The sequence below is a fragment of the Telopea speciosissima genome, chromosome 7 (genome assembly GCF_018873765.1).
Source record: "Telopea speciosissima isolate NSW1024214 ecotype Mountain lineage chromosome 7, Tspe_v1, whole genome shotgun sequence".
Lineage (NCBI taxonomy): Eukaryota > Viridiplantae > Streptophyta > Magnoliopsida > Proteales > Proteaceae > Telopea > Telopea speciosissima.
Genome location: NC_057922.1, coordinates 124,306 through 141,757, shown reverse-complemented (window position 1 = coordinate 141,757; position 17,452 = coordinate 124,306). Strand labels below are relative to the sequence as shown.

Here is a 17,452-nt window from a genome sequence, read left to right as displayed (position 1 = left end):
ACCAGTGATCTGGTTCCAAAAACCCTAAAATTGACTGCTCCAGAATGCCCAGAATCAGGATCGGTCATGCCTTATTCCGATACAAACCAGCTGATTTGATTAACGACTCCGATTTTTTAAACAGTGGCAGCCCCCCATTGCCATCCCTAGCCAGTGTCAACCATCCAATACCAGTTCCCAAGCAGACAAGAATGAGCCAAGTCCATCAGTTAAATCCTCAAGACAACAAACAATGGGTAAAAACAAGTTTCAACCCATAAAGACTACTAGCATATTGGTTAAACATGAGATACAGATAATCAATCCCTTACTGATATTTTTTAGAAAGGCTTCAGAACATACTGACACAATTACAACATCAATCTTTGAAGGCAAACTAGTTCAATTATAATTTCCTCAAAAGTAAATATTAAACATTGTTTCTGTAAGGCGGTTTCCAACTCAAGATAACTCCTCCCTCCAAGTGCAACCTTGTCCTCGTATTTCTAATCAAGCAGTCCTCAATGGTGGAGAAACCAATATCACACCATCTCCCCTGACAAAAAGAAATGGAACAGTGCGTCTTGTTGTCTGAAACAAAAACAAGTTCAAACGTTGTTATAACACAAATACTTCGACAATAAAATTATTAGATACAATCTTTAAATTGAATCAAGTTGATTCTGTGCTTGCATAATAGATCACCATGACTTGTAGATATCATTCCTTTATTTGTGTATGGGAAGCCAGCTCTAGAACAACCTCTAGCAAAGTAAAATTCCACAAAAGGTTCAGTCTTTAGCAGCATAATCACACGTCCTTCAATTCCATGAAATTTTGTGACAATTAGCAACAAATATGGGGTTATTTTGATGTCCGTCTTCACCCCAGAAACTTTACAATCAATTCTTCTTAAGTGGATTTTCCAAAGAAAAACATAATCTCAATGGAGTAGGTGGGTCCCAGTAAAAGTATCAATATCCCTACATAAGCTCAGGTGGTACTTAACATGTAGAAGGTCACAAGGAGACAAAAGTAGTGATTCACAAAAACACAGAAAATGGGATCATCTGAAACGAAAAATTCATTATTGTGGTCATAGTAGTCACAGCGTCTAGGTGACCCAAGATGTTGGAGGGGGTCTGGCCACAAGGCGACCCAAGGCAACCAAGGTGCCTGCCTAGGTGACCAAGTCGACCCTAGTTGTCAAGGCACCCGCCTAGGCGATACCTCGACAACTATGATTGTGGTGAATAACCAAAAGTAAATAGCTGTCCTCATGCAAGTCTTAACCATAATCAAAGTCATTGCTATTTGGGTAAATAGTTTGAGACAGAGAGTCATTTGTGTGATCATTGTTGGTTCTAATTCGATTTAATCTACTGCACCCCCAGGACGAAAATGATAAGCCCTTGGCCCATGGATATAGCTCTCTGCCATTGAAATAAGGCCATCCCTAGAGTTCAAAGGCTTGCAACAATTCATACAGTATTCAAAGTGTCCATTCAATCCTCAACTATTTCCCTCTTTCACCAACATATGTGAAACGATGCTTTTGTTTTTCCTAGAGTTTGCAGTCTTCAAGAAAATCTGGTGTTGCCATCACTTTCTGATGAAGACCTAGGCAACAAACCACACAGAGCAAAATCACAGTGAAACAGACTATTAAAACAAAGATCTGTCGGAATTTAATGGTCGGATGAAGGTGAAATTAGAATCAAAGAGTCCTCTAAACAGGTTGTTTAAACCCACCAAATTTCAGACTGATCCACTAGTCAGATCTGCTGGAACAGTAGGTAATAGCAACTAGAAACTTATGAAGACAGAAGTTAGAAACATAAAAGAAACAATAATAATTCACAAACCAGGAGTCAGATGGATCTCCAGTTCTGGTCGAGGGATAATCCATAGGGGATTATTTGGTTAAAGTTTGAGCCCTATCCAATGGCTGGATTGAGGGAAACAATTTGACAAAACCACAGTTAGAATAGTGTAAAAAACAGAAACCACAAGGGGGGAAACAGAATAGAATTCTGCACAAAAGTGACTACCAAATAGCTATATGAAAGAAATAATCAGAAGACACAAAGAGGGATAGAGATTACCTACTGATGACCATGATAGAAGCAAAGATGTTTGCTGGAATTTGACAGAACACTATTGAAGAAGAAGAAATAGAAAGAAGGAAAGATGAGAAGATAGAAGGGGGAAATGAGCAAAGGCTTCACCACCTATGGCCTGCGGGAAAGGCTTCACGGCCAGTCCCAAACCAAGGATTCACCACCTTGGGTTGCCACTTGCTTCACCACTAGGGTTGTGGAAGATTCACCAAAGTAAACACACTCACATGGAACTTTTTTTTAATCAAAACATCCAATCTGTGCGCTACTGTGCCCTTTGTTCTTTATTTATTATTGCCAATGAACTGATTACAAGAATAGAAACTCTCCTTGCTACTTGGCTGCCAAGCAAACATTAAAAAGGAATCCTTCTAGAGGATCCACTGCTATTACATGCAAAATAGAAAGTAACAAAATTGGAAACTTCCACGTAATATCTATATTCCACTACATCACTCATTACAAGGAATTCGAAACTAAGAAAACAGAAACTACTTAATCTCATATAGACCTTAAATCAATACTATTTTGGCTTATAGAATGGGCCCGTTGCAATAGAGAAGTCAAAATTAATTAGCCCATGACCCACATAACCCATCAGGGAGTTAAATTTAGGCCTAACTTATTAAACCAGGGTTTCAAATTGACCCAAAAAAAAAGGAACCAAACCCAAATCCGAAAATTCTTTCACGGATGTGATCTGCATCACTTTCCTTACCCTGGTTTTGGTTAAAATTTATTGACTGATGATCAGCACACCATCATTTCTAACTGTCAGAATTGTTCATAACACACCAACCAGAGTATTAAACTATTAGACAGATTTGTCACTCTTTTTAGGTGATAAACAATACATACTTCAAACATTTTAGGCAAATGCGCTTAAGGAGATCAAACCCTCTACCTCATGACACAAGCACTTAAACTATGTGCCAAAACAGAAACCCAGTGTAATATACATTTATATTATGTAGGTCATAAGGTCATAAGGTCATATATTTTGATAACTCATATTATTGACCAGGTGGTCAGTCTGCTGACTGCAATTCTGCAAAGCCAGAATAGTTTGAGGCCTTGTCTGTTTTTCAAACCACTACTCATAAAGATCAGTACACATAAATTGTTCTATTTGACCTCTCCTCTAGCTCAGATTCCACTACATTCCTAGTTTCATCAATTTTATCCAATGCTCTAAATGCAGTATTGATCTTCTTATTCAAGGATTTTAATTTGCTCCTGATCACTTGGAATTTCCTCATCACTGTGAATCTTAAGATCCCTTTTTTGAATCTCATGCTACCATCTTCCATTTCGTTGCTATGGCAGGATCTGTAATCCCAATTTTCTCAAAACCAGAAAGAGGTAAGCTGCAAAATATACTAAGGAGGTAAAGGAAGACAAGGAAGTTATCACAGGCCATCCTTGACAGGGTAAGGCTTGTAATATCTCTAGAATGGTCTCCCCAATCAGTGGATAATAAAAATCGATTGGAATGGCAACCGATAGACCCAGTGGTTTCCGTATCACCAACCGTGGATCCCTCAAGCTACACTTATAAATTTAGGAAAGCTACTCAATACATCTTTTAGTTGGACTCCATCACCAAAACAAAATCCCAATATGAATAGATGCTCCTCACAGAAGATCTGTTAAGCCATAAACCAATGTAAGGAACCACAGAAATAATCAACCATGTTCCTCAATTTAAAGGATGTGGTAATAATCTCCAATGATTTACTCAACATTCACATCAACACCTGGCCCCCTGACACTCCTAAAGATGGTAACACAGCCCCATAGATTCCTAACCAATCTAACAATCCACCTCAGTGATCACCAGTTGTTGGACTAAAACTATGACTAGAATCTCTTTCCCCAGGGCTTCCTTTTTCTCTTACTTTCCAGCCCACCTCGCTCTCCTGGCAGCAAAACAGCCAATTTTTGTTCCTAGCTGACCAGACTGGTAGCCCATCTAAGATCACTTTACAGCTACCCCGGATCCTTGGGATTAAAACAACACCTAACTTCTATTTTCCTACAGATTCCTTGATCAACCAGCTGCATCGTCCTCCTATATTCCACCTCACTATCTTCACGGGGCAATTTCCCTCCCCCTCTACTATTACCTCTAATATATCTGGTTTTCACCATTTTAGAACCTTAGTAACTTCATTATTACTCCACAAGTCCACATCAGGCTCTGCAGTTCTTTTATTAAATTTTTTTTTGTCAAGGCTTATAGGATGTCTGAGATCATTCCAAGATATGAAAGTGCAAAATAGATAAATGAAGGAATAGAATACTTGCCATAGTCCAAGATATGAAAATACAAAATGGATAACATGAAGGCATAGAATACTTGATGAATGCCCCCCTTCTACAAGTTCTGTGGCAGACAAACTCAGAGGCCGGGATGGAAAAGCTCCATCCTTTGTTTATTCAACATACTGTTATCTAGGCCCATGTTGTCTATGACCATTCAATTCAGCTTCTTCAAGGAAGAGTCCATACAATAAAACTTAAACTCAACTAACCCTAATCCTGACTATATGGTTTGTGATACAATGAATTCATACCCCCCCCCCCCCCCAAAACCGAACACACTTTTAGCTTCTCTTATTTGGAAACAATGAAAAAGAAAACATGTGAAGTATCAGTCCCTGCAGCTTCCCAATTTCCAAGTCCTTTAACTACACCAGTGTTGGAGCATCAGGTTGGCAGACAGTACTGTAAAAACCTTAGCCAAACCTTTTAGCATGGATCTTAGAGTTTAGACCTCATTTAGTTGAGTTGGTTTGCAACAAAAATTCACATTTAAAAGGGCCTTTACCACACCTCCTTGCAATTACTTAATCAGAGAGAGTAAAAAAAAATATTTGTTGTAGTACAAGTAAAAGTATGCCATGAGCAGAAAATAAAGAATTCAAAGGTAATCCAAACACTTTCACCATCTCACATTGATCACGAACACCCATCCTAGTTTTTTTTTTTTTCAATCAAAATTATTGGTGAATTTTCCTAAATATACAGACATTCATTTCTTTTCAATCTACTTAGACTCTAAAGTCTAAAGACTGCAAAGAATCTAAATAGATCTAAGCCATTACATGGCAAAAAAATTGAAATCTAAGTCTGTATACATTCTCTAATATGGCCTGTTCTACACACAAAATTAATTTGGCTCTATAAAGTTATAGATTGGGCTATGGTGTGTAACATATAAAAAATTGAAGGTCAAACACTAAGTATTTACCCTATTTTTTACAAAACTTAATTTTTGGAAAAGTGATATACCTTCAACTTCAAATTTTGCACAAATCTTCTAACAATGTATCAAATTGTCACTTCCGATGCATTTCAATACTTCCCAACAACTTGTTTCATGCTTGTATGAGAGAGACTTGGCCAATAATCACAAAAACCAAAGTATTCCCAACCCTTTCTGTCAAAACCAGCGAAGTTCACAAAGTGAGTCAATATTTCAACCCATTTTGTTCGAAACATTTCATTTTATATTACTGAAATGTTGAAACGATACATTTTGTCGAAATTTGGCCGAAACAGCAAAATTTTGACCAAAAAAACTGCAAAACTTAACAATTCAAGGTTTTGTTTCAACATCCGTCAAAACCGAAATATTTCAAGAAATTTCAGCGAAACCTTGAACTATGGTTATAATCATCAATATCGTGTCTATTACCATCCCAACTCCCACTTCCCCTGATAATTCAATATCACGCTATTTGTTCCAATATTCCTATTACACTGATTACTGGTTTTAACTATGTATTGGTTTCCAACGCAGAAAATAAATTGATGCAAATGGGAGAGAGAGAGAATATGGCATACCCGAACAATCTCTTCATAAGTTTCATCATCAATTTCTACCGTAGTAATGATTTCTTCAACATCACCTAGTATCATATTTAAATGCTGATCATAGGCCTGCAAAAATATCAAAAAGAAACAATCCATTCAACACATGCTGGAAATGTTTAGACAGAATTTGCCTATCACGTGATCTGCTAATTACAAGGTACATGCTTTTTATGTTGCACATTCAAATGCATTATATTACTTTAATAACTTATACAGTAAATCATTGGACAAATTATATTCTATAAAGGTGGAGATGTTTAAGTGAAAATTGTATCCATGGAACATCATCCCCTGGCTCCGGTCGTAACCCACCACCCATTTATGTTCTGTCTGCAGTGGAAAATTCAAAAATCTATATAATCCAAAGTAGATGGACCACTCTCCACCACAAACATCCACCTGCCTTTCTTCAACTTCTCATGTGCGTCTTCTTTCTATTAAAGGACACAGTATTGCAAAAGGCATCAGATTTTCAAATGATGAAATGCTCTAACTATAACTTAAATTCTCTTCGAAATGAAGTGGTATATCGATGAAATTACATGGACGTTCTACCTTATGCCCTAGAAACAATAAATAAGGATTTTTTTGGGCGAGGGTGGGGGGAGATTGTTCAAAAGAAAATACAATTACATGAAGAATGATGAGGAGCGCATCCAAGTGGTTTTCTTAAGAAAACACAGAAAAGCAAAAGCAGCAATAAGATTAAAAAAAAAAAAAACAAACTAGAGCAACAATGTAGCAGAAAATATTAGTATACGCAATTGAAAATTAGCAGAACATAAATGGGTGCTGAGAATGAAAGCTAAACCAGACTTACGAAAACAAACCCTATGAGAGAAGAAGAACAAAACTTCAAAAATATCCACAAGGACCCACCTTTACGGCCGGCGTCCAACAACAACCCCCTCCCCCGCTCTAAAAAGGCTAAAACAAAAGTTGTACAAGAAAGAAAACGTAGAATCCGATAAGAAGGAAAACCTATGCGGAATAACTCGATAGATACGGGGGACTCAAAAATTCTTCAATCAGGAAACAAATAGTAATAATAATAAGACTGATAGAACCCCCCCCCTCAAAAAAAAAAAAAAAAAAAAACAAGAATGATGGTCAGTTAACCTACATTTATCTATCCAAAAAATAAATAAAATTTCAGTTAACTTAGTTAGTGCTAAACATTAAACCGCTTGCAACAAATCTAAAAAAGAAGAAACAATAGTTATATGAGAAGTTGGAAGTAATAGGAAGTGTTAGAATTTTTCGCGTATTTTTCCTCTGAATTCTCCGTCAAATAAAGAGTATGGGAAGTAAGAGGAAGGGTTTGAATCTTACGTGTAGTTTTCCTCTGAGTTCTCTATCAGAGCGAAGCTTGACATAGATTCGCTCGTCAAGGCTGAGTCTGATGAGATCGAGGGGCTCCTTCACTGTGCTTTCTTCTTCGCTCGCCATACCTTTCCCACAAAAACCTTCTGGTTTGCTCGCTCTGCTCGTTCTTATTCCAAAATTGAGTGATAAAACCAGAATGGAGTTGAGCACTCGGGGTTTTAGTTACTCTGTGAGCTGAACAGGGGAGAACTAGGTTTTAAATAAGTTTGTGGCAATCAAGATTTGAAAAATCGGATCGGCCAATTCAGGATTTAAAATAAGTTTGTGGCAATCAAGGATTTGAAAACTCGGATCGGATCAGATCAAACCTGTAGCAAAAAAAACTAGGGTTAGGGGGTTTGTTACCGATTTTCATCCATCCTGACGCCGATTCCCTGACTTTTAAACCCTGGTGGCAACGGATAAGATAGCGTCAGCCAATGGCCATGCCCTTTTGCCCTCTTAAAGATGAAGGGCAGTCGAATAATTACAATCAAATTGGTTAGACCTGGTCGGTTTTGGTCAAGCTTAATTGATCCTCACTAATTTAAGGTCCAATACCGTTTAGTTAATTAGGCCTCGTAGGCCATGACATGGACATGTTTCTAATCGATTGAAGCCTTTACCCATCCATAATTAAGGCCATGTTAATCAAGTTAATTGGGATATAAAGAAATTGATTGCCTTATCGGGCGACCCAGTCTAAATGTGCTATAAACGTGCTAATCTAGCTATAAACAGTCAAGTAATGATATTGGACAATCTCGATCGACGGTCATCAAGCTACAACCAAATACCATTACAATCGACCGATCCATAATGAGCTAGGCCCAGCACTAGACCGCCTACTAACCACTTGGTTTGATTTCAAACTTTAACCGACAAAGTCCTATTGATGCAGGGACCATTTGACATACCTAGTCTCAAATACCCTCAAATTCATGATTGCGTCTTCATTCTGCGTCTTCATTCATTTCCCCAAAAGTTATATTGTTTGAATTAACATTGCACCCATGCGATGCAAAGGTGTGTGGATAAATAGATAGAGAAAGGTAACATATGATGTAAATGGATTGAATACGGTTCGGATATGAATCGAATGTGATCAAATTCGGGTATTTCATTTCCCCAAAAGTTTATATTTTTTGAATTAATATTGCATCCATGATATGCAAAGGTGTTGTGGATGGATAAATAGATAAAGAAAGATAGCATATGATGTAAACGAATCGAATATGGTTCGGATACGAATCGAATGTGATTAGATTCGGGTATTTCATTTCCCTAAAAGTTATATTTTTTGAATTAACATTGCACCCATGCGATGCAAAGGTGTTGTGGGTGGATAAATAGATAGAGGAAGGTAATATATGATGTAAACGGATCGAATATGGTTTGGATACGAATTGGATGTGATCAGATCTAGGTATTTCATGACCAAATACGGATATCCCTACACGGATACCAAATTCAGACTATCCGTTTACATCCCTTACTTGAGTAACCTAGACCTTCCTCCCCTGGCAAATACGATTCACTCTCAATCCAACGTCTCTTAGTCGTCATAGACTCATGATTCTCATTTCATCATTCCTTAAAACTTATTGAATCCTCAAAAACCTCAAGATCATTAGTTTTTTTTTTTTTTTTTTCTAGTTGGATATCTATTCAGATCAGACAAATATTTTTTCCGAAATATTCAAAAAAAAAAAATTTGAATATTTCTAAATGGATACGAATGCCCCTAAACAAATACAGATGTGAACCGAATTCAGATTCACGAATATTCGTTTACATTATATGAATAAGATTATCTCAGCAAGCTACAAAGTATATGCTACCATTATCTCTCTCTCTCTCTCTCTCTCTCTCTCTCTCTCTCATAAAATTACCTCTCAGTCCCCTACTCACTAAACTGTTCCATTTTGCCTCATTGGTGTGGTCCCTATGCCATCTCTCATATGATAAACTAAAATCTTTTTCCTATTCAATATATTTTTACTTTTAAAAAGAAAAGAAGCAAACCTTTGTAGGGCTTCAAAAGTCAAATTCTTGAGATATTTAACTCAAACTTGTGACCTTCTATCCAAAATACCTTCAAAAGCAAACTGCTAACCATGGTCATGAAAACCAACGAACTTTTGTCCTCTATATAAACTCAGGTAGAGTTTGTCGTTTGTATTTTGTTTGCTATCCAAGATGATATACTCAGGGGCATTATCGGCATAATAGAGTTGATTAGATAATAACCTATGGATTAATACATCATATAATCAAATTACATATAAGCATTTTCTTATTAATGCCTCTTGAGATATTAAATAATTTGCATTCTTAATTTTATTTTTTTAATAGCACTTTTTAAAGAAAATAAATACTATCATTTCATATGTATACTCGAAAAATTTGCAAAACAAAGACAACTTTTGATGAATAACTTTTACTCTTTTAAGAATAAAAGGAGAGGTAATAAAAAAAAAGTGTCAATTTATATATAAATCTATAGTCATAGAAGTGTCATTTAGACTGTTCTTACATGTATACTCACAACTAAGTGCACAAATTTCACTAAAAAAAAAATACAAAAACTATGCATGCAAGTGTATAAAGTGAATAGATTAAGTTGCTTAGCTTAACAATTCTCGTTTCAGTAAGCAAGCAGGAGATGCTTACTCTTATCGTCCCTGTTTGTTTATATTGGATTTACGAAAAGAAGAAGAAGAGATTTTAGGTCATTTTGTCCATTGTTATTAGGGGGGTATTATTGATATATTAGAAAAAAAGGCATTTTGGGGTTTAGATGAAAATATTTTGGGTGATGTCATCACTTAACAACCATTTTCTACGGAATGGGTACGATTGATAGAATCTTTTGAGCTCAAGGGAGGGAAGAGTTATTACCTAAAACCCAGGGGAGGGGTTTGTCATTTGGGCATATAGATGGGAGGGGGGAGTAATTTAACCCAATATATTTTATTATTTGGAATTTAGAGTTTATTCCTTTATTTGGGTTCTAATTATAAAAACTTACATAGCGAACTAAGGGAATTAGAGTCGTACCCTAATTGCATTTCTTAATGGGAGTATGCATTATTGTTTATATATATATAGGACTCTAAGTCATCTCCCTACCCTAATTGACTATCACCGTTGCACCTATTGCTCAGAAGCTTTGATGAGATGCTAGGGGGAGTAATTTAGAGATTCCGTTGTTTGTTGCAGAGACACCATCATGGCCAACGGGGGTCTAGGTATCGATTCACAACATACAATGGTGAATATTCTGCTACATTCCCCTTTCTTTTGTATGTCATTCAAGTAAGCTAAAAGTGAGCAAGCACTTTTTGATAATGCCTTTTCATTTTAGGAACCCTCGCACTCTCAAAGATGGAGAAATATAAGATACTTGTGGGAAGGGTTTATACCCCTAATATCCCTAGACCTCGCATTGGCGGGAGACTTGTGCATTGGGTATGTCTTCTTTTTTTCCCCCAGAGATTTCTTGAGACCTTAGTTTGTGATCAATCGAAAACCTTAATTGTGATCCAAAAATATTAATATTTATTATTTTTGGTTATCAAATACACAATTATCTCGTATAGATGCTCGCAAAGAGCATAAGTGTTTTTTGTGTAGAAGCACTTGCGAAACAAAAAGGCTATTGAATGCGCCTAAACTTTCATGTTAGAAAGAAGTTTAAGGTTATTTGAATAACCATGATTCAAATTAAAGTCAATATAGTGGTTAAAAAATAGGTAACTAATAAAAGTTTATTATGATGGGTCATAAATGAATCATCTACTCCAGTTTTGCATCTCTTTTTGTTACGTGGTAAAGATAGATAAAACCCAAATTTTGTGGACATGTAGACTTCTATATCTCTTCTATTTAAATGCCAAGTTTTAATCCAAATAGAGTTTACCAAATGAAATCATAAAGTAATGAAAAATTAAGGACCACAAGATGATTTGTAGATCACAAGTGGATGCATTGACGTACACAGGAGGTTGGGAGGATATCCTATTATAATGGAGGATAAATAATTGAATTTGGATCGAAATGTTACACTTGCCAATACAGACCATTCCCCTGTATATATAGGAGTGTCAATCTATTGGTTCAGTCTTGTTTGCCTTGGTTCAAATCAATTTTATGCATTTTTATTAGTCCAAACTAAAGTTAAATCATTTCGATGAGATTCAGTTTGGGGTTTTTCGGTTTATCATAGTTGGTCCGATTGGTTTTGTTTTTGTTTTGATTTCTAAAAATCCCAAATGGAATACCATCAATAAGAGAATGAGTTGGATTTGGTTCAAGTATTTTTTTTCCACCAACCAACCAGGTTTGGTTTTTGATATTTCCATGCATAATAATTATTAAATTTTTATTATTTTATTTTTAAAGAATCAAATCATCATTCCATACAATAATAGTTAATCATACTTGTCCAGAAACGTCTCTAAAAATGTATCCATGGAAAGATACTTTTGCTTAATAAATTAGAGGATTCTTATAAAAAATAAAAAATAAATAAATTAGAGTATTCCAGTATGGTTTCTTTTGGATAATAGACAGGACGGGCGGACCACTCAAACCGGTGACTTTTTTTGCTTGAACGGTCCAGCCTCCGGTAGGGTTTTGAGAACTGTGGAATAAAACGACCTTTACGGTAAATTGGAAGCTCGGTGGCAGAAGGCTAGAAGCCATTGAAAGATGAAAATGAGAGATCTGTCAAGTGACGCCATAGACGGCCGGTCGACAAGCTCACTCTGTTCTTATTTACAGACCTTAATTTGTCAACATATGTGAAAAGATTTTCACCAAAAATCACATATGTAAAGATGGGACCCAGGGATTTGGGAATTCATTGTATCTGGCAACTAAGTAAAGCCTCCCCAACTTTGTGTTTTTTTTTTTTTTTCTTTTTCTTTCTTCTAAGCATCAGTACTCCAGGTTTTTACGGTTATGCTTGCGATATAGAGATGTTCTACATAACTCCTGTCCTGAATTATCGGCGTAAATGCGGTGGATCTCTTAATTCCTGAAATGGGTTTTAGCTCAAATGCAGCTATTTGGTTTCTGTTTTCGGTATTTTGATACAGAGAAGTTGCTCTGCTTTGCTTGTTCGTGTAATTTGAGTTAGTGGCTCTCCTTGATCTTTGTGTTCTAGTTCCCTATTCTCAAGTTAGTTTTTTTTATGTGATTTCTGCGTTGGATTTTTATTTAAAGTTATATATATTTATTGGGGAAGGATAGTACTTTTCTGTATTCAAGTGAGGAATGGAGGAATTTTGTTGGGTTCTTGGTCTTAATCTGCATATACGTGGGGATTGTTTATTCTGGGATTTTTAAGGTGAAGGGTTCGGTTAGATTTTCTGCATCGATATATGGAAACTTTCCTCAAATCTTGGAGGATCCTTTTTCAAGTATAAATGCAGAAGCGGGGTTACTCTGATAATGTTTTAAAGAACAGTAAAAGCTTTAAAGAGGAAGAATCTTACTTTTGGTTCCTTTTTCTGGTGAGCTCATGCCTTGTGGTCAAAGATTTCTCTGACGGAAGAAAAACTTTTGGATTGAGCTCTGGAGGGGAATTTGTTTTCATGGTATTGGTTCTAAGTTGTGTTCATTAAGGATCGATGGAAGGTAATTTATCAGCAGGAAACATGATTCCAGGTGCTCCTTATGGAGTTCTGGACTTGCAGGGATCGATGCATGTTCATCACCAACAACATCCGCACACCCTGCACCAACAACACTCCCATCCTCACCAGGGTTCTATGGTCCAGCCACCCATCCATGATGTCTTCCCCCTCACGGTAGGGAACATGCATGAATGTGATCAGCACATCAACCTTGTGGATTATAACAAGGGTGAGAAGGCCAGGAATTCAAGTGATGAAGATGAGCCTAGCTTAAATGAAGATGGCAATGATGGCCATAACGACACAGGCAAAGGGAAGAAGGGTGCTCCATGGCAGCGCATGAAGTGGACTGATTCGATGGTTAGGCTTCTGATTACTGCTGTTTCTTACATAGGAGAGGATGCTGCCTCCGATTGTGGCAGCGGGGGAAGAAGAAAATTTGCAATCCTACAGAAGAAGGGGAAGTGGAAATCAGTCTCAAAGGTCATGGCTGAGAGAGGATGTTTTGTCTCGCCCCAGCAATGTGAGGACAAGTTCAACGACTTGAACAAAAGATACAAGAGGCTTACGGATGTCCTTGGGAGGGGAACTTCTTGCAAGGTTGTTGCAACCCCTGCCCTGTTGGACATGATGGACCTCTCTGAAAAAGCAAAGGAGGATGTTAGGAAGATATTGAGCTCGAAGCATCTGTTCTATGAAGAGATGTGCTCCTATCACAATGGGAATCGACTTCACCTCCCAGCTGATCCAGCTCTGCAGCGATCCTTGCAATTGGCTCTAAGGAGTAGGGATGATAATGAGACTAAGAGGCACCCACAAGACGACGTTGATGAAGAAGATCATGATGTAGAAACTGATGATTGTGATGATGAATCTGAGGAGAATCATGCCTTACTTGGGGATAATAGGGGAACATTTGGTGTTCCTGGGTCATTTGCAAAGAGGATGAAACATGGACAGGATCATGAAGACGTGAATTTTGGGAACCCCTCAAGTTGTCAGGATCGTAACAAAAGATCCCAATCCCATGCACAAATCACACCTCCTGACATGAATCAAGTGTTCCCTGAAGGGTCCAAAGAGGCTTGGTTACAGAAGCAGTTGATGCAATCTCGCTTACTTCAGTTGGAAGAGCAGAAGTTACAAATTCAAGTACAAATGTTGGATTTGGAGAAACAGAGGTTCAAGTGGCAGAGATTTAGCAGAAAGAAAGATAGGGAGCTGGATAAGCTGCGAATGGAAAACGAGAGAATGAAGCTTGAAAATGAGCGTATGGTATTGGATTTGAAACGTAAGGAGTTAGAAAATGTTTATAACTGAATGGCTTGAGCTCACACTTGCTGCAATGAGTGTTCTTTATTGTGAGTAATCTGTGGTTGATTTTCACTGGAAGTATATATTTGATGAATGCGTACTTCTTCCTTTTTGTTTTCCCCTTTCCATGTGCATTTGATAAATTTTGGTGTAGCAACTCTCGGTTCTGTGGAGTATACACATGATAACATGATGTTACTTTGGATTATAGCTAGTACCATGCTGGTTTCTAATTGTGCTGCTAAGATATCATTATTTGGTTACTTCGTCAATTGATGAATTTTAAACGAATTATTAATGTATGAATTAATACAATAGAGCTTAAAAAGGTTCCATCACTTCATATTAGTCTCCACATATCATAGTTTTACATTTTTCTTTCTAGTTTTCTCTTGGAAGATGATTGGTAAGCTACACCATATGTGAAGAAGAAATTGGATATGGCAGGAGATTTCTTTTATTGACCTATAGGTGCTGCTTGCTTTTTAAAAACTGGTCCAGACTTGACCAGGAAAGGGGGCTGTTTTCCGGGTTGATGATGGGTCAACCTCGAGAACAGAAATGTTGTAAAGGAGACATCAACAACGTCAAGAAATAGATTGGTGTTTTATCCACTTGTTCTGTCTGTTTTAACTCAATATCAGTCACTTTGCATCTTCATGGGTTGGTGTTTCATCCATTTGGTTCGGGCTGTTTTAACTCAATACCGGTAAGTTTTCATGTTCAATCTGAAGTTGTGCAGATCTGGTCCTTAATCTAACCTAGCATGGTGGATGATACTGGATTACCTGGTCTGACTGGGGGCTCCTGTTCAGCGTTTATGGAGTAGTCTATTACGGTTTCTTGTTCCTTGCCACATGAAGAAAAAATTGTATGTCTGTTGAATTTCATCTGATCACTGAAGCTCTGTTTGGTTGCATCAATGTTGCATAGGAGTAAAAGAAAACATAATGAAATATGCTTAGATGCAAAATTGGTTGGTCAGGGAAAAATGAGAAAGTTCAAAATTTTTAAAAGAGATCCCCACGCCTTCTCATATCCCTGACCATGTGGGCCTCCTATTGACAAAACCGATTCCCATGCCCTGATTGGGGTCCCGCGGGAGATTTCCCCCATAGTGGCGGCGTCAGTCTTCTGAACTTGTGCAACTGTATGTTTTAAGTTCTACTCCGTTTTATATTTACCCTTTTCACCAACTAAACTGTAGCTGATATACTCTTTCTTACTATTTATACTGAGTCAGAAGCTTGAATTGTAATTCGTACTGTCAATATTTGTTGGTTTTGTTCTTTCCTGTCTCAAAGGGATATATTTTGTTACTTTATTGTTGCCAATATGTTTCATGGAAGTCATAGTTACTGTTCTTCCTCAGTATATGTTTCCTTGTCAGGTTTCATAAGTGTGTACAAAGATCTAAATGTTCACTTTTGCCTCCTTTTTGGGCTTAGCGGGCAACCTTTGCTTTAGACATATCCTCGAGTTTGCTTTGTAGTATTCCTGGGTGTTGGGTGTTGTAGAATTTGAGATGTTTCTCGATGGATTCTTGTGCATGCAAGCCTTGCCTTTCAATTGGCATGTCTAATCACTAACTTGGGTCTGTGTTCTGGACATGTTCGTTCTTCCAGTCATAAGTCCCATTAAGCAGCCCCGGCCTCCTCATGTGCATGCATTTTCTTTTACTTAACCTCCTTAGAACGGTAGATTTAGAATGGTAGATTTGGTCACATTTGTTATATCGTTCATATCATGGTGTGCAATATGCATACATGAACATGTGTGTGATGTATGCATACATGAACATGTGCCTAAAGAGAGAAAAGGCAAATAATCTAGTCTGTTGCTCTAGTTACAATATGCACCACACTCTGTTATTTCTATATGATAATGACCGGTCAATTTCAGGAATGCCTTTGTGGCAGGAAACGATCTGGCTGCTGATGCAGAATGTTGTTCCGTTACAGAAATGTCAGCGAATATAAATCCAAACAAAAATTGTCACTGAATATAAATCCAAACTAAAATGGTCTTGTTCCTAGGAATAGCACAAAATTGAAGTTATAAAAGGGTTTAGAGAGAGGATTCCCTCCGAATGCCCGAGTTCTAATTTGGGTGAATGGAGAGAGATGTACTATACTTTTAGACTTTTAATATGATTGTCTCACTCTCTAAGCGAGGAGGCTTACCATGATGAGTACTATGGAGATATTAGGTGAACAAGGTACCAAATGATGTTCTAGACCTGTTTGGTTGTTAAATATGATCACTTTATTGACCCTATCAACAAGGATAATTTTTATTTCTCTGAGGATGACAGTAGTAGCACCTTTTCTTCTTCTTTAATGAACAACAGAATGTTATTAATACAAATACAAAATTATACAAATTGGATGAAATCAGTTTCCTTGCCCACAACAAAAAGAAACAAAGAAAATAAAGAGAACAATACAAAGGATAGGAGTTCCCAAAACATCATCTAGGCTTAACAACTCCTTGTTTGCAAACTTGTTGGCCTCCATATCTGCTGATTCAATAGCCTGTTGAAATTCCTGTGATAATGAGTCTCAGATAGAGTGAATTCTTGTTGCAAGGTAAGAAAGCCTCTATGGACCATCATAGCTTCTTCTCACAGACCAATTTCCAAAGCTGAATCTCCACCACTTTAATATCCCAAAACCCTCTTACAATAGGAAAGGAAAGGCGATAAACAAGAGAAATGAGTTCAGCCCAGCCCCTAGGAATGTATCATCCAATTGAAACCTTTTCTCGATAGGAAAATGGAGGACCATACAAGAAGGAAGTGAGTTTGGCCCTGGGAGAGTTCCTCCATGGATCTTGATAGACCCCAACAATATTACCCATTGACTTTGTAATACCGCTGCCACTCCTGACATACCTCAGTTGCCATGGCTGCAACGATCAAAATTAACCTTGATTGTTCCCAGTGGAGGAGGATGCCATATATAAACAAAAAACTTTCTGTCTTACAACATTTGAATCAACCAACCTCAACCATTCCTATAGATAAGGTCACTCATAGTCCCCCTAAAGAGGTCAGAAGCAATTGTCCAAGTAGCCAGCCTCAAGAACATCCTTCTGATAACAGATAACCTGATCTGCCAAGCTGACAGACCCCAAAATAGCCTCAAGGGTTTG

General features: G+C 37.4%; 2 protein-coding genes across 2 annotated transcripts; one reads left to right on the top strand and one right to left on the bottom strand.

Moving 5' to 3' along the window:
- Window positions 1–251: 251 nt before the first annotated feature.
- LOC122668034 (sm-like protein LSM3B) lies at window positions 252–7,514 on the bottom strand. The gene is made up of 3 exons (XM_043864565.1): window positions 7,311–7,514; window positions 5,949–6,044; window positions 252–570 (listed from the first exon to the last, which is right to left on the bottom strand). The coding sequence occupies exons 1-3, from the start codon at window positions 7,425–7,427 to the stop codon at window positions 490–492; spliced, it is 294 nt and encodes a 97-aa protein (XP_043720500.1). The 5' UTR covers window positions 7,428–7,514; the 3' UTR covers window positions 252–489.
- A 5,304-nt stretch (window positions 7,515–12,818) lies between these two features.
- On the top strand, window positions 12,819–14,420 carry LOC122668033. Its single transcript, XM_043864564.1, has one exon. It carries the CDS (start codon window positions 12,980–12,982, stop codon window positions 14,303–14,305), a length of 1,326 nt encoding a protein of 441 aa, XP_043720499.1. The 5' UTR covers window positions 12,819–12,979; the 3' UTR covers window positions 14,306–14,420.
- Window positions 14,421–17,452: the final 3,032 nt, after the last annotated feature.